The sequence below is a fragment of the Ovis aries genome, chromosome 6, assembly GCF_016772045.2.
Source record: "Ovis aries strain OAR_USU_Benz2616 breed Rambouillet chromosome 6, ARS-UI_Ramb_v3.0, whole genome shotgun sequence".
Lineage (NCBI taxonomy): Eukaryota > Metazoa > Chordata > Mammalia > Artiodactyla > Bovidae > Ovis > Ovis aries.
In genome coordinates, this window is record NC_056059.1 from 22341138 (window position 1) to 22367757 (window position 26620).

At 38.9% G+C, this 26620-nt stretch overlaps 1 protein-coding gene and 1 long non-coding RNA gene across 26 annotated transcripts in view; both read left to right on the forward strand.

The window, feature by feature from the left end:
* The window catches only part of UBE2D3 (ubiquitin conjugating enzyme E2 D3), a 67455-nt gene that overhangs the window by 27031 nt on the left and 13804 nt on the right, over positions 1 to 26620 (forward strand). For 3 of the 25 annotated variants that reach the window (XM_042251194.1, XM_042251197.1, XM_042251188.1), the window contains exons 1-3: positions 12811 to 12935; positions 13710 to 13864; positions 22823 to 22858. The exons of 2 other annotated variants lie outside the window; for them this stretch is intronic. In XM_042251194.1, the coding sequence (XP_042107128.1) occupies positions 13841 to 13864; positions 22823 to 22858 (60 nt within the window). In that variant the 5' untranslated portion in view covers positions 12811 to 12935; positions 13710 to 13840. Of the gene's footprint in view, positions 1 to 12361; positions 12770 to 12810; positions 12936 to 13709; positions 13865 to 22822; positions 22859 to 26620 lie in introns of those variants that run through there. 20 more of the 25 variants (XM_060416837.1, XM_004009664.6, XM_060416843.1 and 17 more) reach the window with 12 other exon arrangements.
* Positions 14573 to 21879, forward strand: LOC132659929 (uncharacterized). Its single transcript, XR_009600993.1, has 2 exons — positions 14573 to 16373; positions 20216 to 21879. It is a non-coding gene; the product is annotated as an uncharacterized LOC132659929 (long non-coding RNA).

Below are 26620 nucleotides of genomic sequence, written 5' to 3' on the forward strand. Positions count from 1 at the left end.
GTCATGTTAGGTCTATGATCTTGTTAGTACCATGAAACAGTACTTTGTTTTAAGCAAATGAGAACAGACATAGATTACAGTTGCTTATTTCTGGCCATCAGTGAAATGACATCAGTGAAAGAATGAACAAGGTCTCCTAAAGTTTCTAGTAGACAAAGCTGGTCGCTATATATAGAACACAGCAGTTAGTTATGCCAGATATAAAAGAACCTAAATTGTAGCAGTCAGCTCTATATTTGTTTCAAGGGGTGATTTAATTTGTAAAGAATAAAAATCAAGTAGCACATAAATATTAATTTTATTAGTTTACATTTTCCCACATTTAATATGTAAACTTAAGAGCATAAAGTTTATATCAAGTATTTTGTTTTTATTATAGTATTATAGTATTATTTGTCATCTTATATATTTGTGTGTGTGTATATGTGTATATATATATATGACTTTATTATTACATTCTAATAAATAACTGAAGGGGAAACCTCAAACATTTTTTCTTAAGGTCAGCTCTACCCATTAAATACCCTGTACTGTGTGTCTTTACTGCAGTTTAGTTCAGTTAAGTCACTCAGTCTCGTCTGACTCTTTGAGACACCATGGCCTGCTGCACTCCAGGCTTCCCTGTCACCAACTCCCAGAGCTTGCCGAATCTCAATGTCCATTGAGTTGGTGATGCCATCCAACCATCTCATCCTCTGTCGTCCCCTTCTCCTGACTTCAGCCTTTCCCAGCATCAGGGTCTTTTTCCAGTGAGAGAGTTCTTTGCATCAGGTGGCCAAATATTAGTTTCAGCTTCAGCATCAGTCCTTCCAATGAATATTCCGGTCTGATTTCCTTTAGGATGGACTGGTTTATCTCCTTGCAATCCACAGGACTCTCAAGAGTCTTCTCCAACACCACAGTTCAAAAGCATCAATTCTTCATGACTCAGCTACTCTCACATTATGTCATAAATGACTACTGGAAAAACCATAGCTTTGACTAGATGGACCTTTGTCAGCAAAGTTATGTCTCTGCTTTTTAATATGCTGTCTAGGTTGGTCATAGCTTTTCTTTAAAGGAGCAAGTGTCTTTTAATTTCATGGCTGCTGTCACCATCTGCAGTGATTTCGGAGCCCGAAAATAAAGAATCTCACTGTTTCCATTCTTTCCCCATCTATTTCCCATGAAGTAATGGGACTAGATGCCATGATCTTAGTTTTTTGAATGTTGAGTTTTAAGCCAACTTTTTCACTCTCCTCTTTCATTTTCATCAAGAGGCTCTTTAGTTCTTTGCTTTCTGCCATAAGGGTGGTGTCATCTGCATGAGTGAGTGAATTCGCTCAGTCACGCCTGACTCTTTGCAACCCCATGGACTGTAGCCTACCAGGCTCCTCCATTCATGGGATTTTCCAGGCAAGAATACTGGAGTGGGTTCCCATCTCCTTCTTCAGAAGATCTTCCCAACCCAGGGATTGAACCCAGGTCTCCTGCATTGTAGGCAGATGCTTTACTGTCTGAGCCACCAGGGAAGTCCTGTGTATCTGCATATCTGAGGTTATTGATATTTCTGGCAATCTAGATTCCAGCTTGTGCTTCATCCACCCTGGCATTTCGCATGATAAGTTAAACAAGCAGGGTGACAGTATACAGCCCTGACGTACTCCTTTCCCAATTTGGAATTGGTCTGTTGTTCCACGTCTGGTTCTGACTGTTGCTTCTTGACCTGCATATGGATTTCTCAGGAGGCAGGTAAGGTGATCTGGTATTCCCATCTCTTGAAGAATTTTCCACAGTTTGCTGTGATCCACAAAGTCAAAGGCTTTGGCATAGTCAATAAAGCAGATGTAGATGTTTTTCTGGAACTCTCTTCCTTTTTCGATGATCCAACGAATGTTGGCAATTTGATCTCTGGTTCCTCTGCCTTTTCTAAATCCAGCTTAAACATCTGGAAGTTCACAGTTCACATACTGTGGAAGCCTGGCTTGGAGAATTGTGAGCATTTCTTTGCTAGTGTGTGAGATAAGTGCATTTGTGGGAACATTCTATGGCATTGCTTTTCTTTGGGATTGGAATGAAAACTGACTTTTTCCAGTCCTGTGGCCACTGCTGAGTTTTCCAAATTTGCTGGCATATTGAGTGCAGCACTTTAACAGCAATTATTACAACTATTTTAGGTCTTTCTCACAATCACAACTCATCTAGATTTCAATACCATCTCAATTGGTCTCTTTACCTCTAATCTCCATCCTAACATACACTTTTGCTGTATCTTTCACATTACTATCATAGTTATCTTCTCCTGATTAAAATATGATCATGACTTTATGCTAAAAATTTAATTCCCTCATCCCATACCCTTCACAATTAAATCTGAGCTCATTAACATGGCTTATAAGGCCCTCAAGATATCCAGGCTTGTCTTGGCAAAGTTTTGTCTCTTTTCATCTTCGCTCATTCATCCCTCCCACCCCTACACACACCATCACTATTCTTCCTGTAGTCAAAGTACTTTCTAAACTACCAAAGTACCTTGGAAACTTACTTTCCAAAGTTTTAGAAACTTGTAATTCCCAAAACTTATCAGGCCAAGTTCTCTTGATTGTTTTGCATGATGTTCCCTCTGCCTAGGAGCATTGCTTTTTTTCTCCTCCTGGCATGACCTTCTTTTTATTTGTTTAAATACAACTCCCTTCTGAAGATAGCCTCCCCATCTCCAGCTGGATTGGGTATATCAGTATTACTCTATAATCCCAGGTGGCACAGTGGTAAAGAATCTTCCTGCCACTGCAGGAGACACAAGAGACTCAGGTTTAATCCCTGTCAGGAAGATCCCCTGGAGAAGGAAATGGCAACCTACTTCATTATTCTTGCCTGGGAAAATCCACAGACAGAGGAGCCTGGTGGGCTACGATCCATGGGGTCGCAAAGAGTCAGACATGACTGCTTCTGCTAAGTCACTTCAGTTGTGTCCGACTCTGTGCAACCCCGTAGACAGAAGCCCACCAGGCTCCCCCGTCCCTGGGATTCTCCAGGCAAGAACACTGGAGTGGGTTGCCATTTCCTTGTCCAATGCATGCAAGTGAAAAGTGAAAGGGAAGTCGCTCAGTCGTGTCCGACTCTTAGCGACCCCATGGACGGAGCATGTCCATGGGATTTTCCAGGCGAGAGTACTGGAATGGGGTGCCACCGCCTTCTCCGGTCAGACATGGCTAAGTGAGCACAATATTACTCTATATATGTGCTTATAGTATTGTATACACCCTATTGGTGATCTCATAGTTAATGGGCTCCCTACATAAAAATTTTTCCTAAAGGTGACAGCTGGCTTTCATCTGTGTATCTTCAACATCTAGCTCAGTGCCTAGCATATAACAGGCACTCAATTTTTTTTTAAATGAACACTTAAGATGGGAGTGATTATCAACAAATCTGTTACATTAACATCCTTCAGCCTAAATCTGAAGACACCACCTAGCATACTCAGACCCAAATATCAGGGTTTTGTTTTTTTTTTTTTGAAGAATGTTTTAACTTTTGGCTGCGCTGGTTGGTTGTTGCTTTGTGTGGGCTTTCTCCAGTAGCCGTGAATGGGGCTGCTCTTCATCACAGTGTGCCGCTTCTTGTTGTGATGGCTTCTCTAGCGGCAGAGCAACGGCTATAATCTGTGGGCTTCAGCAGTTGCAGCGTGTGAGCTCAGCAGTTGCAGTTCATGCGCTGTAGAGCACAGGCTCAGGAATTTTGGCCACAGGCTTCACTGCTCCGAGACATGTGGAATCTTCCCGAACCAGGGATCAAACCCGTGTCCCCTGCATTGGCAGGCAGATTCTTATCCAGTGCACCACCAGGGACATCCTAAGTATCATTGATTGACAACTCAACTCACCTCAAAAGCAGTCCCATTTTATAATTCCACATTTTTAAAACTGTAAATAAGGAATTTTGGGGGGAAGGCAAAACAATTATATATGAACATGTTATACTGACCAGATTTTAAAGCAAGTATTAATACAAAAAAAAGGCAACTAAGTTATGTAAAACTGAACCACTGTAACAGTGGCACCCTGAATTCTGTTCTTCCAGCTGGAGTAGGAGACCTTGTAGTGCTTGAGTGAAGAGCAAGAGGTTGCCTCTTCACTTCCAGTTCCCTCAAGGGACGTCTACCTTTGACAGTTTCCTTCCTACTTCTGTAAATCTCTCCATCTAGTCCCCAGTGTCCCTTTTGTCCCTAATTACAGCCCTGTCCAAGCCAGGGGTACCCATTTAGCCCTACCCTGAAAATACTCCAGGGTAATCTTCCCCTTCTCTCCATTTGTGCAGAATAGAAACAAGGAATGGCTAAATTCATATAAACCTTCAAATATCTAGTTATATCTTAACTCTTGGCCTTCGTGTCTAAATTACTGTTGGAGAACTGATCAAGCATTGTAGCAATGACGTTCTTTCTTATATAGGTCTTTTTGTAAGATGGGGAACGTGTATCATGGTATCATGCTGTTCTTACTGGGCATATATGATAAAGCCCATTCACATTATTACTTAATCATTGAGATTTAATATATTTTATGATGGGATATCTCTGAAATTATCATACTTCAACATCAAATGAGCTAAATTCTTAAAAAGTTTTTATTATTTAGATGTAGTAGAATGTTTCTTAGTAAGTTTCACTCTTTCTTACTGTGCCATGTGTTAAATCATTACTTCCCTGCAATGAAAAAAATCAACAGGTACTAGATAGTATTAAAAACTAAAAGCCTCCCATATGTGGCTCCATTAAGCCACTCAGATACTATATATATCGATTGTTTAGAACCACACAGTACAACATTCCCATAATCACACCTAATTTAAAATTCTCTAATGGAAGAATTTTACATTTATCATCACTGTCTTATATATTCTCACCTATATATTTAAATAATCAAATTCAGTATCGGTAAAATGATCATTTTGCTCTAAATTACAACACATCTGTGTTTAGATTTTGTAGACTGTTAACTGAAACAAGAAACACTGTCATTAATGTTGGGAAGTAATTCTAATTTGAATTCCTTACTTTTAGTTAAGTGTGTTTAAAGTTAATTTGTATTTTGGAACCCAAAATTACAGCGGCCACCCCAGTGGCTTCAGCCCATGCCACAAACCTAGTCAGTCAGCCTGCACTTACATGGAACACCTTAGAAACCCAACATACACCAACCACAGACTTCCAGCTCAGCTTAAATAGCTCACCTGACCTAGAAAACAGGACCTGCTGGCCTTACAAGAAAACCCCTGCCCTCTGAGGCCACCGGGCTCCGTTTCGGTGTTGTTGCTTCTAATGATCTATAAAACTCCCTCTTGCCTAAAATCCCTGGCGAAGGGAAAGAGTGTTCCACTGCTTACACCCTCAATCTATAGATTGTTTCTCCTTGAATAAAGGACATCAAACTCATTACTAAGTTGTTTTAATTTTGTCATTTGATAGCACCTAATCCTCAAATTTCTTATCTAGATGATTTACCCCCAATTTTCAACTACTTGATTTTATTTGAAATTTTAAAGATTTCTATATTTAGAGTATACCAAAATCAGATGTATTCTATTTCTGATCATAATCATGAACTTTAACTTTCAATAAAATATGCTATTTAAAATTAATGTTAATCACTATGTTTTATGCAAATACTGATAAAAATACCTCCAAACTTAAGACTGACAGCAAATGATTATTATATTAAAACCAAATCTAAATTACATTGTTGTTTGTATTGAAGGAAAAATCTCTTACTGGATGAAAATTTTTTACATTTTACAAGGATGCCATTTATCATCAATAACCTGAGAAGTGAGATACTGACAATATTCAGTAATAAGAATATTCTTATTTCAGACTGATTCTTATTTCAGACTGATCTCATATTTTTGTTCTAATTCATTAGTTTTAAAAAATCTACATTGAGGTAATTCACATACCATAATGCCGTCTTTTTAAAGTGTACAGTTTAGTGAATTTCAGAATATTCAGTTATGTAATCATCATCATCATCTAACTTTCATCAGTTCAGTCGCTCAGTCGTGTCTGACTCTGCGACCCCATGAGTCGCAGCACACCAGGCCTCCCTGTCCATCACCAACTCCCAGAGTTCACTCAGACTCACATCCATCAAGTCAGTGATGCCATCCAGTCATCTCATCCTGTCGTCCCCTTCTCCTCCTGCCCCCAATCCCTCCCAGCATCAAAGTCTTTTCCAATGAGTCAACTCTTCTCACGAGTTGGCCAAAGTACTGGCGTTTCAGCTTTAGCATCGTTCCTTCCAAAGAAATCCCAGGGTTGATCTCCTTGCAGTCCAAGGGACTCTCAAGAGTCTTCTCCAACACCAAAAGACCACATACTCATAAGCTGCCACTCCCCATTCTCCCTGCCCCTAGTCATCTACTAGTCATTTCATATGAATGGAACCATACAGTACATGGCCTTTCATGTCTGCCTTTTTTCATTTAGCAGAATGTTTTCAAGCTTCTAGATACATGTTGTAGCAATATCAGTGTTTTGTTCTTTCTTATTAACTAATAAGATTCCATCATATTGATACACCATATTTTATTTATGCATTTATTAGCTGATGGACATTTGGGCTGTTTCCACTTTTTGGCAGCTATGAATACTACTCTGAAGATTCATGTATACAACTCTTTACATGCAAAGTGCTCAAATTTAATTTTTAGCTTTACATTTGAGCATGGTTCATTATGTGCCAAAAACCATCTTATTTTAAGGTCAAACGATGTTCTCAGCATGAAAATAAGTCTCCTAAACCACACTAACTTGTCTTGATTACAAAATAAAATTCAGAACTGGAAAGATATAAAGTCTAATTTGATTTTTATGCAAAAAATATCAAATAACATTTGAGTTGAGGTCCATATTACCTATTCCAAGTAGAATTTGGAAACATCCAGTTTACATATGCATAACTTTATATTAAATCTGGACCATAACACTTATAATTTAATCAATAAAATGGCATAAACTGTGTTAGAGCCAGTGTCCTTAGCAAGCTATAAAACTGTGACAACATAAGTCAGAATGGCCATCATTAAGAAATTTGCAAATAACAAATGCTGCAGAGGGTATAGAGAAAAGGGAACCCTCCTGCACTGCTGGTAGGAATGCAAATTGACCCAGCCACTGGAAGACATTATAGAGGTTCCTTAAAAAGGTAAAAATAGACATGCCATATGATCCAGCAATCCCACTGCTGGGCATATATTCAGAGAAAACTAATTTGAAAAGATACAACTCAGTGTTCACAGCAGCACTGTTTACAATAGCCAAGACATGGAAGCAACCTAAATGTCCATCAACAGATGAATGGATAAAGATGTAGTATATGTACATGATGGAATACTCTTCAGTTGTAAAAATGGATGAAATAATGCCATTTGCAGCAACAAGGATGGACCTAGAGATTATCATACTAAGTAAGTTAGAGACAAATACCTAATAAACCATGATGAAGAAGAGTATCTAAGTATACGTATAACTGAATCACTTTACTGTGCACCATAAACTAACACTGTAAATCAAGTATACTTCAGTAAGGAAAAAAAAATTCTGTGACAAAGTTACAAAGATCTGAAAATATAGACATAATATTAATAGTATTAACAACGTTAAGTATATGTACTAGTCTGTGTTAACTACATTTTAACTAACCCCTGTACTCACATTATTACAATAATGTGGCTACACTGACAAATTCATATTAGGACTCCATAATTTGGATTAGTTATTCTGTTGCCATTTTTATGCTAATTTTCTTCATTCTTTATATTTTCCTGTTTTATGCTACTTCTTGCAAGAAAATCTGATCTATCATAATTAGAAAGATTTCAATATAATATTCATTAAGAAGGAAGAGATTGTATCAGCCCTTCAGTATTTTTGGTTTTTTTAATTTCTGAATGTAACTATTTCAATATATAAAACTATAATCTTTTTTAGCACATTGCACACTACAATATAAAAAATGATTATTTTCTTTTTGTCAGATGGGGACATTTCCATCATTGTAACTCAAATAGGTTAAATGCAACTGTCAAGTGGGTTCTGTATATTACCAGATATGCGAATGGTGTTTTAAAATCTGAGCTACTCCTAAACTGCTTCCTAAAACATCAAAATACTTGTAAGCCATGGTCTTTTAAATTTTAACCTTAACAAAACTGAGTAGAAATATGTTTGCTAGTGTAAATACAAATAGAAAGCATAATCAGCCAATAAATTTACTCTAATGCCAAATAAAAAATGAATTTGGGATTATGTAATCACTTCTCTCCATTAAGCATGGATAATCTAGAACTTCATATATTAGGATTTATTTACATGCAATAATTTCCTGGCTACAACCCTGATAGTAGTCAATATAAAAAATACAGTAGCACCATTATAATACAGAGGTTAAATTTCAGATAGTAAAGTATGTAGGGCATGGAAAGACATGAGTGGATTTCTTCATCTTCTAAGCAAAATCCCATTATAAAAATTTCTCTAAAACAAACTATATTCTAGCCTCAACCGATAGCCCACTTATTTTAAAGGTAGTGTTGGATATAAGCAGTATCACAGCAAAGGGAGAATTTAGAAAATTCCTTTTTTAACACAACATTGTAAATCAGCTATATACCAGTGAAAGCATTTTGAGGCAGTGAATGTGTATTTGTTACACTAGTGGGCAAATTAAAGTTGGCTAACAGTCGAAGGGTAAAAAAATAAACACCTTAGTAGCTGAGAGTGAGAGCTTTTCAACTATATTTTAAGTTAAAAAAAAAAAAAGAGCTTGGAGATCAGACTGCCTAGGTTTAAATCCTGGCTTTATTACTTAGTAACTGTAAGACCTTGAATGTTTCATCTGTGCAATGGGGATTTGATGAGATAAAGAATTCAAGGGCCCAGCACATAGTACTTCAAATAATTGTTAAGTATTATTAAGAATTTTAAATATATATTACTTTTAATATCTTTCATCTTTGGTTATTATTTTCATTTTGCAATTCTTCCACCATGACTTATGTGTAAAGGCGTGTAATAATTAAGAGTGATACAGTAAAACCTAAATTATCTGGAATGCTTGAGAAACCCAAAGAATACATCTGTAGGCATCAAAAAATAAAACAAATGGAATAAATTTATTTCCTACCCTATAACATGCTTCCATGTCTTCTAAACAGGAGTATACCAGTGGTAAACTTTTTCTTAATAAATCACTATTATTATGAATATCAATTATATTTCTATGTTAAAACTTCACAATCTCTTAAAAGCTTACCAACAGGAATATGCCTGTTTGATTCCACCCAAGGATTTGTTAACATTAAGTCAATGAATAGAATTCAGGGAGTGTGTGAAATTGAATTAAAAAAATTACATCTTTATATTCACTAAATCTCTCAAGGGAAAATTAGCATTTCCTTCAATTATGAATGAAAGCAGCAAACAGCTGTACCTACATATGTATCTCCAACAGGAATCACAGATGCTTTGTATCACATTACAACTGTTGCAAACTCTGGAAATTTTATGTTTATTATTATCTCAAAAATTTGATCTTTATTAGAGCCGTCAGTAGATCTTACTGTGTTAATAATAAAGGACATATATTCCCATATCAAAAGTTTGTTTTTCTTGGGACTTCCCTGAAGGTCCAGGCTCTGCTCCCAATACAGGGGCCCCGGTTTGATCCCTGATCAGGTAGCTGGATCCCACATACTATATTTAGGAGTTTGTGTGATGCAAGTAAAAATTCTGCATGCCACAATTAAGACCTGGCACACACAAATAAATGAAAGTTTGTTTTACTTTAATATTTTGAGATTTTGTTTCAAATTGTTTTATTTTGTAATGCTATGAATTCTGTTTTATACATTTAAAAGCATAAATGTAAGAAGAGTCCATGGTTTCACCAGACCACTAAAGTAGTTTGTGGCTCAAAAAAGATAAGAAAGCTGACCTCAAATTCGTCCCAGTCTGCTGTGCTCTGTTAATTTAGAACATTAACATGGTCCATTATATTTTCATACCAAAGTTTGTTTAGATTAGGGTAGTACAAATTAGCTTCTCTCAGACTTTTCTTCGTGGACCTCTCGGATATCATGCGTTCCCACTGAGTAGGTAGGAATATTTCCTGCCTTGTACCTTGGCTTCTGAAAGAGCAAAACAAATAAGAGGGAGAAATAAGTTAAATAAAAGTAGCTTCAGATACACTGAAAGTAGAAATATAAAACATTCTACTCTTCCACTTTCTAAATTAAGAGACAATAAATACTCCATTCAATAATTTACTCTGGCATTAACTGCATGGGTTCAAATTCTACTTCTATTTATCAGCTCTGTGACCTTGGGACAGTAACTTAATCTCTCTGTGCATCAGTCTATTTGTAAAAGGAGGTTAATAAGCACTGTACCTGGTACATTATAAATGTTCCATAAGTATACTTATTGTTATAGATTTGTTTCACCCTATGGCCAGTTAATGTTTGAGCAATTAATAACATTTATACAGCACTGTACTCTACAGTGCCCTTTCACATGCATTATGACATCTGAAGCACATAATAACCCTGTGAGAAAGGACAGCTATTATTACACCTACTTTAGTGCTGAAGGAACTGAGACAAGTAACCTCACCAATATCACACAAATAGGAAGCAAAGGAACAAGAACTCAAACCTGGATTTCTTCTCTCACTCCAACTGCCAAATCCTCTGTATCTACCACATTAGACTGGTTACGAGAGAGAACAAAAGAAAGCTTTATTCAGGGAAGAGGGAGGGGGCAGAGGTGTCAGCAGGCCATGAGGTAAGCACTTTGGTGCTCTGGAACTCACACGGTGGTCCTCTGAGTAATCTGTATCACCTAGGACAGTGTTAGAATTACAGAATCTCAGGCTCCACCCTGGCCTGCTGAATCAAAATCAGCATTTTTGAACAATTCCCTAGTGATTGAAGATACTAGTTTGAAAAGCAGTTTCACTAATTGCTCTAGTGATGCTATTATGATCACTTGAATAATATACATTTGAAGGAATAATGCTAAAGCTGAAACTCCAGAACTTTGGCCACCTCATGCGAAGAGGTGACTCATTGGAAAAGACTCTGATGCTGGGAGGGATTGGGGGCAGGAGGAGAAGGGGACGACAGAGGATGAGATGGCTGGATGGCATCACCGACTCGATGGATGTGAGTCTGAGTGAACTCCCGGAGTTGGTGATGGACAGGGAGGCCTGGCGTGCTTCGATTCATGGGGTCGCAAAGAGTCGGACACGACTGAGCGACTGAACTGAACTGAAGAAGTTTTTATTAAGTAATACTCTAGCTTACTGCTTTCCTTTTTTAAAACTTAAAAATTGAAAACAAATTTTTATATCCATTTAATTCTTAAAAACCTTCATACTCTAAGTGAGACCATTAAGGAGCGTTAGAAAACTTTAAGCAGGTCCGTGTTTATCTTTCAATTCCTTTTAAAAATTAGAGTCTTGTTACCCTTTGCCTGAGGCATGATATACTGGAAAGCAAAACCACCCGTACTTTGTTTTCACCGGCAGAATAAAACCTTACATTTCTCCCCCTGGATATTTCAGATACTTTCAGTAAGTATTCAGTTTCTCGGACTCCAAACTCTGATTTCTTGAATGAGTTTTGTAACTTTCTGGCTCTAGGGATTGGAACAGAGCAACAGGGAGAAAAAGGTATTAGGCCTACTTCCATCATAAACCTTGGCGATGGTGACCATTGATTACAAAGGCAAGTAAACAGCTTGCCCCAATCCCTATTCTCCATCCTAATAATTCACAATTGAGCTTAATTTCTAGGCTGCTCTAATTCGGGGACTGGTCAATCGGCACTCTCTTCTCAGCGTTGATCCTCTAGGCCCTGGGTCAGAACAGCACTAACTTTCCGCACGTGGGAGCGCTGATCAGTGACCTGCCAGTTTCTATTTAAAATAACTGTTCCCATTTTGAGGGGCGACTCCTCCCAGAGGTTAATCAGTCCTGGCCGGCAGGGGAGCCAATGTCGCTCACCTGCTCCACAGGAAACTTCAAACGCAGACTCAATCTAGACTAAAGGTATCCAGTAATTAACGCATAGTTCCTCCCACCGCACATTCCTGATTGGGCGCGTGAGAGAGGGATGTGTCGGCTCGCGCTCTTACCAGTCCGGGGAATTCCATTTCCTCTCCCTCCCACCAGTATAAGCATTCAGGGGCGGTGCTTCCCGGTCGACGGCCCGCCCCAGCTCGAGCCTGTGGCCCATCGGCATCTCGCGAGAATTTGTGGATTTGGGGGCGGGCCCCTACCAGGAAGAGTGCACAAAACTGCCCTTAAGTCATTGCAGCGCTACAGCTCCTGTTAACCAGCCTCGAGGTTCTCGCGAGATCCGCCTCCTCAATACCAAGTGAGGAAATCGGGGGACACTTTCGGGAGGGGCGTGGGGCGCGACCGCGCAGCTGCCGTTTCCATTACCTTCCTGCCATGGTCTCCTTCCGGTTCTCGATGCTTCTCTGAGTCTGAGGGTTTCCGCCGGTCGTCTACCCTTCCCCCCCAGCCCATGACCCGCCTCCGGCCCCCGCCCTCCAAGTCCAACCTCCGATCTGTTTAATAAGAAGGTGCTGTTCCGAAAAGGAGAAAGGGGTTGGCACAGATCCGCTCGGCCCGTGTCGTGGGGAGGAAACCGTCCGCCTTCAGCCTTAGATTCGTCCTGTGCTCGCGACGGCGGCGTTGGCGGACTGATACGCGGCGGTGAAGAGGCAGGAGGAGGGGGGAGGGGCGGAGCGTGGCAGCTGGCAGTAGTTCCGTCAGAGCGGACATCTTGTGGCTGTGTCGTGCGCGTGAGCCCCGTAGGGCCGGGGAGGCACCAGCTGCCGCGCGGGGAGGAGGCCGAGGCCGCAGCGTGAGGGAGGCCCCGGCCCCTCTGTACGCGTGGGTGTGGGCGGCTAGGGGAAGGGAAGGGAGGCTGGCCCACTGGCCGGCCGGGTAAGGGGAAATGCAGGCCTTCGGTGGCTTCAGTGACCAGCCTGTTGGGTGGGGTAGGGTGGGAAGGCTGGAGAAGCCGGGGCCTCTTCTGCTTAAGAGGGAGGGGGAATGGGCGCGTCCTCGCGCCTAAGCCGGAGCCTCAGGGGCAGCTCGGGCGCGTGGGGGCTGGCGGTGGCTGGGCGGGCGCGCGCGGGAGCGCGCTGGAAGGCGGAGTGTACGGTGGCGTCAGGGGCGACACAGAATAGCTCTAGCTGCGGGGACAGCGGCACACTTCAAGCCTCTCTGTTTGCTTCCCCTTCCCGGGCGCACCTTTGAGCAGAAACCGAAAGGAGCTGGGCGTCAGTCCGGAGGCTCCCGTTCCCCCCTCCCCCCTTGCCTTTCTTTGCCCTACTGACGCCGGCATAGCGCCGACTAGGCCCCGGCTCCTCCTCTGCTGCGCCCCGGACCCTGCCCCGCACCCACCCCTTTCTCCTCCGCCTCTTCCTTTCCCACCCGGGTCTCTTCCTTTCTAGAGGCCGGGAAGTCAAACTTGTAGCCACCCCTCCGCTCTTCCCGTCACCCTGGCCCCCTCCTCGGGCCGGAGCACGGCATAGAGGCTGGCAGTGGCTCTGCCACCCCACCCACCTCGGATCGCGACCGTTTCTGAGGGACTTGGATTCGTCAGGGTCTCTGCGGGGCCTGTGCGAGTGCTGATTTGCTCCGTTTTTGCAAAAGGCGCCTGTGTCTGGCAGAGCCGGTGTGAGACGAAGAGACAATCCTTCCCAGCCGCCGGGAAAATCAAGAGTTTTGGCCGGACCTTCGAGCACACACCGAGATAGTGAGGAGCCAGACGAAAAGCACAGACTATGGCGCTGAAACGGATTAATAAGGTATCCCTGGGGCTGAGGGGAATGGGGTCGTGGGATGAAAGGGAGGCTCAGCCTGGAGGAAAGCCTTGGGGGGGGGGCAGTATAATATGGAAATATCCCTCCTTGGGTTACTTCCATTGGGGGATGGGGAATGCGGATATACTTTTTGAAGAATGCAGTTTGCAAAGAACAGAACGCTTCTGGCAAGTGAGGAGTGTTGTCTTGAGTATGTTTCAATGGAATCGGTGCAAATTCGGGATGGAGAGTGATTTCAGGCGCCTCGATTCTTCTGTAAGAAGTGTTAGTCCCCTCTGGGAGTCAGACTTGGCCAGAGACGCTCCCGCAGATGTCATGGCATTCCTGTTCTCATTGCTTGAAAACTTTGTTGTTATGTGAAGGCTCTGAGCCTTCTGGAGGAAGAAACGTGGAAAACTCAGAGGAGAGAAAATCTAAGAAATCGGCAGGGCCCAAACTTGATAAAGGGGTCAGGGTAGAAGTCTTGGCAGCTAAGAGTAGTGAGTGAGTCTAATCAGAAAGTGATCGTCGATTCTGGGCAGGTTACACAAGCCTGAGTTGGGTTGGGAGGAGATGGGCTGACAACAGTGTTGCCACTTCCTATGTTTTGTAGTCGGGGCTTTTCACCCGAAGCTATTTATCAGAGGCACACCGGGAACTGATGTGAAAGCCTTCTGGAAGCTCCGTTTTTCTTTGGCATGGGAAGGGGGGGAGGGTAAAGAGTGAGATGGCAGCACGAGGAGGCTAGTACCTGTTTTTGCCTCTGTCCATTTAATAACATTCTCTGGGGAAATTGCTTCGCCATATGCAACGAGGTTTGATGCTCAACTGTGGCTCCAAGTTGAAAAAAATAGTGTTTTTTGAGGTTCGGGGGTGAACGGAACCTCTACCTCCGGTAGTTTAGTCTCATTTTCTTGCTCTAACTTCTATCCCGCATTTTAAGATGGCGGCTGCTTTAACTGGTTCAGGCTCTTTCCGGCATCTCTTCTTGTAATATGAAATAATATCTTTGTTTAATGTTATCTTTTATATCAGACTCTACACTGCTCTGAGACCTCCTACTTAAGACTTAGCTATATTCAAACTCTCAGACTTTATTTCCCTTTTTTGTAACGTGTGTGTGTGTGATGTGTTTGGTTCTTGCACAATCAAGGAGGGTGGAGTATTTCCAGCTTATTTGAAAAAAATGCTGTGGAGTAAATTCAGTCTTACTAAAACTAGGAGACAGAAGGTTGTGGGTTGCAAACTTTGGTTTTGCTAGCTTACTTCTTTTAAAAGAGTTTACATGGAAGGAATGGCTAGGACTTGGCTTTACTAAAAATAGACCTGATTCTGCTTAATTTTACATTTAATGTGTGACTTTGGAATATATTTGGCAAACTGCTGTTTTATGAAAGATAGAAGTTTAGAGCTTCAATGTATTGATGTTGAAATGGTGAATTTTATTTCAGGCCATCATTGTCATTGTGGGTGTATGTGAAATATAAATTTTTTATTTTTGAGACAATGGGAAAGGAGTTTAGGAGTTAAGGCTTAAAGTAAAAAGGATTATCATACCTGTTTCTGTGACCACTTTGAAGGCCAGCAACACACTGGAGAAGCATAGTTATGTTTTGCAGTATAGTTATTACAAAACATAGCATCCATTGCAAGTCAACACCTTTTTTCTATGGGAATTCATCCAGCCCACTAAAATATGGAATGATTTCAGATCCATAGATTTTTATGCATGTGGAACAGAATACTTTAAAGGAAGGTCTCACTGGTTTTTTTTCTTTTACAGGTGATACCCAGCTGCTGTGACACCACTTTAATCATTTAAAAGCTCTAGAGAGGCAATATAATGGTTAAGGGTGTAAAGTTTGGAGCAAAAAAATGCTCCAGTTAGAATTTTAAGACTGAGCAAGTTGTTATCTGTGTGCCTCTATGTTGTGTATGAGCTGTGAATAATTGAGTGTTTAGTATGTACCAGGCACTATTCTAGATCACACTAAGGATGCATGAGGGAGCAAAACAAATAGAGTCCCCAAGGTTTTTGGGTTTGTTTTTTTTTTTTTTAGGATTAAATCAGTTCATGTGTGGCTTTGAACAGATCCCTAGCACCTGGTACTCATACTATTACTGCAACTTTAATATTACTTTTTTTAATTTTCAAGAGCTTTTATTAAAGGACTTTTCTAGTCTAGTACTCTTCATCAATACCAGACTGTCTCCTTTTATAAATGCTTAGAAGGTCTGTATAATACAGAAACTAGACGTAATCCTTTCCAAAACTGGAAAAATGTTTATGTGGGACATTATTGATTCAGTCTATAGAAAAGTTGTGTTGTGGTTTGGTTTTCAGCTATTTAGTGTCAGAATCACATGATCAAACTTAAAAAACCAAAAACTCAGATTCAAACAATTTTAGCAAATGGACAGCTCTGATGGGAGATGCTCTTTATTTTAGGCACCTTTTTTATTTTTAAATTTTTTTTTTCCTGCAGCTGCCCAGATTTTAAATGTTGATCGATCTGTATCCTTTGTTGATATTTTATTGAAATGCTTATTTTGGGTATATTTTTAATCAGTAGTAGTTCATTTGATTAAGTGTTTTAATTTCTTTCCTGAAGCTTATGTTACAATTTTATTTCTTGGACCAAGCAACCTTATCAGTCAACTCTTTTATTTTTCCTCTTGTATTCTTTGTTTGGACACAATGTGATCTTACAAGGCTGTTAAACAAGAAGCAAAAAATGGAAACTCCCACGTTGGTTGGTGGTGTTTTAGGGGGCCATAGGCAATTTTACTGATCTCATTAAACAAAATAACCACTGTCCAAGTATTTTGAGGAAGTATAAAGAGACCTTTGCATAAAATATAATATGAACCAAACCTGAAAAGCTCATGCTTTGAGTGTTTGCAATGTGTCAGGACTGTTTGAAGCACTTGTATTAACTCATTTAATTTTAAGACAGTCCAAGGAAGTAGGTATAATTGTTACCTCCATTTTTGAGATTAGTAAACCTGAGGCACAGAGATTTTAAAAATCCACCTAGGGTCATAGCACGGCAAAGTTAAGATTAGAACCTAGGCTGTTGGACTCCAAAGTGTGTGCTCTTAACCACTACATTTTCGTGTTATCTTTTTAGGGGGTTGGTATTCAAAAAGGTTTCTTTTGCATGTATCTTTTTGCTAATAGCTAGGTTTTAGCATCTACTGTGTATTAAACACTGTTTCTAAGCCCTTTATGAGTATCTACTCATTTTATTCTCACAACAACATATGAGATGGATGCTCTTACCATTCCATTTTACATATCAGGAAATGGGCATGGAGTAAGTTACTTGTCTTATGCTCAGATGGCTAGGAAGGGACTGAAATTCAAACTAGTCTGCTTCAAGAATTCAGACTTCTAAACTCATTGTGAACTCCTACTTTGAACAATTTCAATTCCTAAATTTAATTTTGCTTCCTGAAATAACTGCTCGTCTCCTCACTGAACGTGTAGATAATTGGAATTTAACTTTATCTTTAGGTTATAGCTAATTCTTGAGTTTAGATCTGAACTAATACAAGTTTTGGAAGTAGAAGTGAATTTCTTTTTTGGTTAGTATCTTCAAGGACTAAGGGAACTACTATGCAGGTTGCTGACTAATCACTAGGGGAATCATAAACTGGTTTCCAGTGAATGTACAGGCTGTATACGCCATGTGTCAAGGCTTGTCTATAACCAGCTAAGTTTGCAGGGCATTCGTTGAGAGAAATGCCGATCATAAAATTACCTGTTTTTATTTTACTTGTTTGAATAAGGTTAGCTGATACTTGCTTTGGTTTCATCATTATCCTCTGCAGTGTTAATTCTGATAGTTAAAAGGGAAGTTGAATACTCTTGCTTTAGCTCTGGGGAAAAGCATCACTGGCTTATCTCTATCATATTGTATGTTAACTCGTGGGTTCAGGTGTCCTTTGATACCTCAATTCTTGAGGATTTTCCAAAGCATTTCACTATAATCTATTTATTAAAGAAGACAGATACCAGATTCCTAGAACTGAGGTTGTTAATCAAATCCTAAATTAGGTTTTGCATTCTATTACATACTATGTATGTGGATTTTGACATGGGTTACATTTATGTATTAGAATGTTAAAAACAGTTTTTAGAGAGTATAAGTACACGAGGTCTTAGCAGACTTACTGAATCATGAATCATTTCTCTGGGATCAGGCATAATTTTGAAATGTCCCCTAGGTGACTCTAAAGCCGCCTCTGGTTAAGAGCCTCAGATATAAACGGGAATGTGTGTGTTTTTGGTCATGTGTCTTTGTGACCCCATGGACGATAGCCCACCAGGCGGCTCTGTCTGGATTTTCCAGGCAAGAATACTGGAGTGGATTGCCATTTCCTTTTCCAGAGGATCTTCCCGACCCAAGGTTCAAACCCATGGCTCTGGTGTCCCTGCATTGGCAGGCAGATTCTTTACCACTGCACCACCTGGGAAGCCCTAAGACATAAGAAATAATCATTTAATCTTACTGAGTTCTTAATGTTGGCACGGTAGTCTAGTCCCAGGGGACAAAATACAGGTAAACCTGTTATTACCTGTGGGACTCTCTGTTCTGAGGGAAGGAAGCAAGCATATAAATAACATATATTGATATTTGTCACCCTGTATAACTTAAGTTACTATAAATCAACAAACATTTAAGATAAGGGGAATTGTTATTTAAATGTCTGATTTATCCATTATTAAAGCTAGATTTGTCTAAATATCTTTCTCCACTATATTTTGTTATTGTTTTAAGAGTGTGTTTTTTCATTTATAACTACTTTAGTCCCCCCTTCCAGAGACAAGCTAGTATTGACAAAATTAAATTAATTTTATTTCACTGGAAATTTTGTGCTCTTAATCTAGTTTTGCTATCCAGTTGTATAGTGTAACTAAGAATGGATGTGTTTAGGGAGTTTGTTATTTGCCAGTCTATGTTACATGAGGTTTGGTCTCAAAATGATACCCTTGGCCCTGTTATGTGGGGAGGGTAAAAGTTCAAAGAAGTATTTTATACTTGCTCAAACATCTGATTTTTATCTCCAACTATACTTTGAACATAATGTGTCATTTAGAGACCTCCAACCAGCTTTGTTTAAATTTGTTGTTTTTAACCTTTGGGTCTCCTTGTTTTTTACCACTCCTTGGTTACTTGTTCATGCAATACTTCACATTAATTCTAGTCTTGTTATAATTTCATGGCTAATATATAACTGAATGTTTTCAACTAGTGGACTGCTGTTAATTTTGTCTTCCCTATCTTTAAAATGCCTTATTTGCTTTCTTGGTTCAAAGCTTAGAAACTAGATTTGGTTCTGTGTCTTCACCCCCATTTAGAGATAATGCTTAGAAAAGAATAGCTTTGAGTAATCTTAAGTGAGTTACTTTAATGGCGATTGAAAGAAAGAAAATTAAAGTATTATTCACTCAAGCCATACTTTGTACTTTGTCAATGAATAAGCATACTTGTCTCATAGCTAAACAGGAAGTTAATTTCTTGTCAGTGATGTAATGAGACATGTATGCAGCACTTATCTCTTAATCCTTAAAGTAAAAGAAACTTTCAGAATTTCTCAGAAGTTACAAATCCCAAACTAAACTGACTGTTAAAGGGGCTATTCCTTCCATATATGAAATTGTTCAGACCTCAAAATCTTTTTGCCAAACTTCCTTATTTTGAAATCACTTCCAGTAGCCATGCATTTCTGAGGTATTTGTTTTTCTTCCTTACTGTTTGTTTCTACGTATGGTATTTAAATTTCACAACATTGAAGTTTAAAATTTTTTTGTTTACTTCATAGCAGACTTGATGTTTATAAGAATTAGAGCAATTTTTGTCTTACTAGTTGGGCAATTAATACTGCATGTTGACCTTTATCATTGGTCTGAGGATATACCTTTATATTTGCTAGATTGTAAAGCCTCTTTGAGGGTGACTCTTACCTCAAAATTTCTTAAGGCACTTATTTTTTTTCTTCCTACATCATGCCCTCATCTTACCCATCTCCTAGGGTAATATTTTATGTTGGTCAGTATAGGTTTAAGAGGCAAGGTCTGTCTTTATTGTGTGGATTCCCATGGTCATACAAATCTTCAAGTGAAAGTTTTGAAAGAAATTGGCTCTTAAATAAAATACAAGAAATAGCTTATACTAAGGGAATGAACTTTAAGTTTTCCCCAAATTGATGATACAAAATGTGTCTGTGCTACTTTAGTCATTATGACTTTGATGCAAAATGGATGGCAGAGATTGGAATAACATGATTGTGGAATTTGGTGGTAATTATTATACTTAATATCATAATTATTGTACTTGACCTTAACCACAGTAGTCATCTGAGTTAAATTTTGCCAAGTCCTTGAGAGAATGATGGAACTAGACAAACTAGAAGAGGTTATTTAGGAAGTTACACCTCAACAGCAGAATTGATTAAATTGGAACTTTGTTTTTGTAAATGTTGGCTTTGGTTATGTTGCTTTAATGAATAAGTAGTAGTGGTCATTAAAAGAATGTTTAGCAGAATGCATAAATAATAGTTATTGGAGGTTTTGGATCTTACTAGTAACTCATCCACCCATATGTCTGCTCTATAATTTTATTATTCATAATTTATTTTTTCAATTTATAAGCTAGAGACACAAAAAGCAAATATTTAGCATTATGTTTAGACTTCTGCTCTTACCCAGTATCTGTCATCTTTCTCATGTTTTACCTCTAATAGTCAGTTGTCAAAAATATTGTGTCCCGTGATGATAGAAGCAAAGATCTTCCTCAAAATAAACTGTAGGCTTTTGAGTCCCACATAAAGAATGGTCAAACTCATTACTGTTCACTCACTGGCTTAAGCTATACCTGTTGGTTGGCTTTTAGAGAAAATTCATTTTTTTTTTTTTAATGGGTCTATTTAGGCTTTTAAGGGGAAGGAGAAGCATATTCTCCCAGTGGGAGAAGGCCTGGATTCTCACACTGCCAGGTGTTCAGGAGGTCTCAGGAGAAGCAATTCAGAGAAATGATATTCAAAGAAGATTTCCCCACAAGAGCACATCATGGCAAAGCAGTGTCTAACTTTTTTTTTTTTAATGGACAATACAGCTTTCAGCATCGTGCCCTAGTTATATTAGGGGCTTCCCAGGTGGCATAGTGGTAAAGAATCTGCCTGCCGATGCAGGAGATGCATGAGATGCCAGTTCGATTCCTGGGTCGGGAAGATCCCCTGGAGTAGGAGACGGCAACCCACTCCAGTTTTCTTGCCTGGAAAATTCCACAGACAAGAGCCTGACAGGCTGCGGTCTATGGGGTCTCAGAGTTGAAGGCAGCTGAGTACACACATGTAAGCACACGTAGTTAATATGTTGTTCATCCATCTTAGTCCTTTCAAGGTGAATGGAGCCTTTAGCTAGTGTGTGCCAAACTCCCCTGCCCCCAATTTTCTATTTCAGTGGTCTTGATAGTTGGTAAAGAACCCACCTAAGTAATGCTTTTCTCTATGATTGGGAGTTATGGTCAGAGTGCGAAGACGTTGTTGGTTCTATATATGAGCTGTTCTTTCTGATTCTTGCCACTGTTCCTCTTAAACTACTAAGAAGCGAAGAGCTGACAATTGAAGTTGTTCAAATAATTTTATAAATTGTTTTTGTCTCTAAAGCCTGTGAAACCTTTAGTTTCTTAAGTCATTTTATAAGGTGAACAAAGACAAAATAGCTTTTGAAAGTTCTTTGAATAGATGCTACACTGGAAACTGATCTCAAATCTAATAAATATAGTTTTTGCAGTGCCACAATAGTTTTCTTACTTGATTTTAAAGTCCACATAACTTGAAAAATGGGTTACCTAGGCTCAGTCTGAGTATAGTGAGATACAAACCGACGATGAATAAGGAGAAACAAGACAACACCAATTTTCTGTGTCATGTTTAATTTTTGGCATTTATTCCTTGAGTAAAATGAAGAGTTGGGTTGGTGAGATTGAAATTTTTGTCTCCAGTTTGCAAAATACCGTGTCAAAGTCGTTAACTTAAATACATCTTTTGGTGAAGGACACTTGAGAAAGTAGCCTTAAATGTATCTCTGGACCTATTTTTTAGGTTGTCTAGTAGATAACAGTACTTTGCTCTCCAACCAGTCCTGAAGTTCAACATCCCTTACATTTGATTTGATTCAGTCTTTCCTTCCCCCTCTTAAAGGGGCACTAATGTAGAATGGATAGAAGACCTATTTCCATAAGATTGTAAAGGTAAAGTGATCAGTGTGTTAAGATAATTTTCGTCCCTGGTGACTTAAGTTTTTGTTCCTAAGGTAGTTATCTATTCATCTATCCTGTGTAGCAGGAATTCCTACAGTATGGTGGATGAGGATGGTCTTTGATATCCCGTAAGTTAAGGGAAAGTTATTGTGTGGGCATCTGTATTAGGGATAGAGGGACAGCAGTTCATCAGATTATTAGAATTCCTTATCTTTGTCACAAATAGTGTCATGTACATAGCTAGGAGTGTATGAAAATGTGAAGAAACGAGAGAAACCAAATTTAGGATGGTCAAAAAAATTTACAATAGCCTTGTTCACTTGTCAGGGAAAGGGAAGGGTATGTGGGGAGTACATAAAAGATCTGCAACACTTAAAATCTGAAAGAGTATGGTAAAAGGATCTAGAAAGTCAGTCGTTTGTTTCTAGTATACTATCGCTAGTACATCAAAAAATTCAACCATTTGTCTTGCTCAGAAAGTGGTCAGTGGCTTCCCATTGCCTGTGGAATAGTCTTTGCCATAGTATTCAAGACTCCAAAGATCCAGCCCTGATAAACCTTTCTAGCCATACCTGCTACCTGTACCCCATTGTATGTCTGGTATACCAAACTACAAGAGTTTTTTAACATCCTGTTTTCTTTCACTCCCCTGGATTTTAATTTCTCTATCTTGAACGCTTATCCCTCTATCAAGACCGAGCTCAATGTCACTGGTTTAAACTCAGGCAAGGTTAGTGATAACCGTTTCAAAATTCACAAAGCAGTTGAATGCCTTTTAAGTATTCAGATTGTTTGAAACGTAATTTTTAATTTTTTTATGTTATGTCTGCTTTCTATTAATCTATTGGGGGAAGGCATTCATGGTCTATCTTGTTATTTTCAGATGTAATATGCTTGACACCAAAAAGGCAATCTCCATATAAATAAATAAATGCTTTGGTGAAATGTGCTAATATTACGCTTTTCATTTTAGAAATAGATTTCACTTAAGCTTCTGTCACTGAAAGTTTAGCTGTTTACTAGATAAGACACATGATTTCTTCCTGGTTCTCTAGTTTGGTTTTTCAACTTTGCTTCATTTATGTTTCTTATACATGTTACAGCCAGATTAAAGCAGTACATTGTCTTTTCGTGGGATAAACGTGTATAATAGTAGTAGAGCCCAGGTAGCACTCTGCTTTAAGATGGTTATCTCTATTTTTTTGTCCCCCTACTTATTGGATTTGTTAGGAGAAAACTGGAGTAGTTAACAATCAAAGCAGTAACTGTAGGAATTAGAGCAAGCTACAGCCTTAGGAACTGAAATTGCGTATTTGTATGCCAAATTAGTTTTTTTTTTAATCTCGGCTGCCCAATGTGGCCTCTTTTTCTTCGGATTCATCATGTAATTTCAGGGCTTGTGCTTGCCAATAGCTCTGGGTCACATCCCCACAGCTCCTGATTAGAGAAGGAAGGAAATGACCTTTCCAGTTTTTAGCTTCAATTTGAAAAATCTATGGTAGGATCAGGTTCTAGCTTGCGTTATTTCCAACTCTGAGCTAACCACTGAAGCTGAAGGTACGAAATTCTATGATTATCCTTTCTGAATAGTTGGTTAATGGTAACTAACAATCACCCAACACTACAATCATACATTTAGAGTAAGAGAAAAACATTTCCAGAAAGGGAAGGTGGTTTGAGCGTCTGACAAAATGCTGCATAGAAAGAGCATCTGACTTCTTAAGCTTTTCTCATGTTTTTTCACTGCTCAGATATTTTTATGTTTTAATGTCATGAGAATTATTTGGTATCTTTGAAGTAAGTCCTTGTATTTATGTGAAAGGTATTTTGATCCTTAAAGTTAGGGTGTTACTTTAAAGTAGATTTTGGTACATAAGTTAATTGGCCAAATAATAGATGTTTGAGTATTAAGAGGTGTCTTAGTTATGGAGAACTTGGAAAATAAGGCATTTACAAATTATCTGAGGGGAAGACTATCCTGAAATTATGGGAGTGAAGAGCTGAAATTCAGTGCTAACTTTTCCTGAAATTGTTTATTCACTCTAAAGGAGTGAATACTAACATATAAAGGCTTGGTGATTCAAAGATGTCCCTGTGTAGGAAAACTGTTTCAAAATATCTTCTTAGGCTTTTTTCATAAAATGTGCAACTTTTAACAAGATATAGATATATTCCAGGTCAGCTGTAGATCCCTGACCTTTATTATGAAGTGGTTTTTAGCATCACTTCAGTAATGTGTTTAAGTACATAAAAGTACATGATTTGGGGTAGATCTGTGTAAGAAACTAATGTTAGTAATATTTGAGCTCAAATGAATACTAGACATTTTTAGATAGAACTGCATGAAATTGCAGTTTCTGTAGTTCAGAAAAGGTCAAGTATTAACAATTTCGTGCGATTCAACCTGGGCTTCCCAGGTGGCAATAGCAGTAAAGAATCTGACTGCCAGTGCAAGAGGCATAAGAAACCGTGGGTTCGATCCTCTGGGTCGAGAAGATCCCCTGGAGAAGGAAATGGCAGCTCACTCCAGTATCTTTCCTGGAGAATCCCCGTGGACAGTGGAGCCTGGCAGGCTACAGTTCATGGGTCACAAAGAATCAGACACAACTGAAGTGACTTAGCACACACGCACACAGTCTGGTAAAATGGTTTCTTTAAAACCCCATCCACAAATAGTCCCTGAATTGTTGACCAGTTATTAGTAATGTATATTGTAGCATGAGCCAGACAGTTGCTAGATGATTATGTTATAGACAACTAAGCATAATCACACAGGCAAAAGATTTAAATGAGCTAAGGCTGTAATAATGTAGACTATTTATAAAGCAGATTTATTTTGTTTAATAAATGAGTTGAGCACCTATCCAAGAAATCTTGCCTTCCAGATGGGTAGTCTGCTTGCTAAGTACCTAATACGTTAAATACCAGATAGTGTGCTAGAGTACTTTATCTCATTCATCCCTTCAAAACTTCTGTAAAATAGGCATTTCTATTTTAGAGTGAGGAAATAACGCTAGGACATAGTGGGTCTAAATTGGATTAAAAGTGAGACTCCACTGTGATCATGTTGAGAGAGGAACATAATCCTTGTCCTTATGTCATGTTGCTATGTTTGAGCATTTGAGTTGTATGCACAAGTTTGTATTTGGTTTTAGTAGCATATTTGTGTTAATTTATTGTCATATAGGAAAGCAGTGAGGGTGGTTCAGAATAGGTACATTTTTAACCTTAAAATAGACTTTTTTGGACACTTATGTTCTTTAAGAGGAACTCAAACTGCATAAGTTTCTGATTTATCTTTTTTTCGTTTAACCAGTTAAAAGAACTTGTTACAGAAGTTTGAGACATGGAAAAAAATTCTCTTCATATCACAGACTATACTCTATTCTTAACTACAGTGCTTAATGGGAGTTACAGCAAATGCTTTATGGGAGTTAATCTGGCCTATGACAGAGTCATCTGGATAGTTGATTAGTTCAAGTTGCCAGCATTATTTACTTTTCTCAAAAAAACTATGATTCACTTCTAAGCTAAAGGGGAGTGTGTGCGCGTGTACTCGGTTGTGTCTGACTCTTCGACCAGTTGACTGTATAGCCCACTAGGCTCCTCTTTCCATGCTTAGTTTCACTTGTGGGTTTTTTTGTTTTGTCTTGTTTTAGCTATTGAGCTTCTGTGGTTCCTACCCTTCAGAATCAAAGTGTTTAGAGTTAATTTTCTCAAATTGGTTGAACATACGAAGTAAATTTACATAGGCAACCGTAGAGGTCTGATCTGAACTTCTCGTCCATCATCTTAAAATTGACTCCTGGCATTCCTTGGCTGTCTGATAAACTTAAAAGTAGTTGTAGTTTAAGTTTCAGAAGCAGATTGGCAAAGTGTGTGTCAAGGGACTTTTTTGTATAACATAATAGATGTACAGCACAATAATTTGACATGTACAGTGCAAAATGATCACTCCTAAAGACAATTCTGTATTGATACTTTTTTTTTTAACTGGAGTGAATCTAAACTCACATTTCTAAACAGTTGACTGTTTTCTGAAATGCATTATTTTGACCATGTAGTAAAGGCAAATATGTCTCGTTATCTTCTTAAAATGTACTCCCTGCCTTTTTCTTTGAAGTCCATTATTGTTTCATGTGTTCAGTCACTAAGTCGTGTCCTACTCCTTGTGACCCCACAGACTGTAGCTTGCCAGGCTTCTCTGTGCATGGAATTTCTCAGGCAGGAATACTGAAGTGAGTTGCCATTTTTCCTCCTCCAGGGGATCTTACAGGGTCTATAAATCCCTGTGCTGTAGAAATTTACATACTGGTGTATAGAGATAAGACTGTATCATAAATTTTTAAAAAACTTGTAAAGAAGCAGCTTTGTTTTCTTACAAGATTATCCGTATGGGTTATATACAAGTCACAGAAGGGCCAGATACACTTTGGAAATTAAGGTCAAATGGAATTGTGGGAACTCTGTTTTGCTATGTGCAAACCACTTT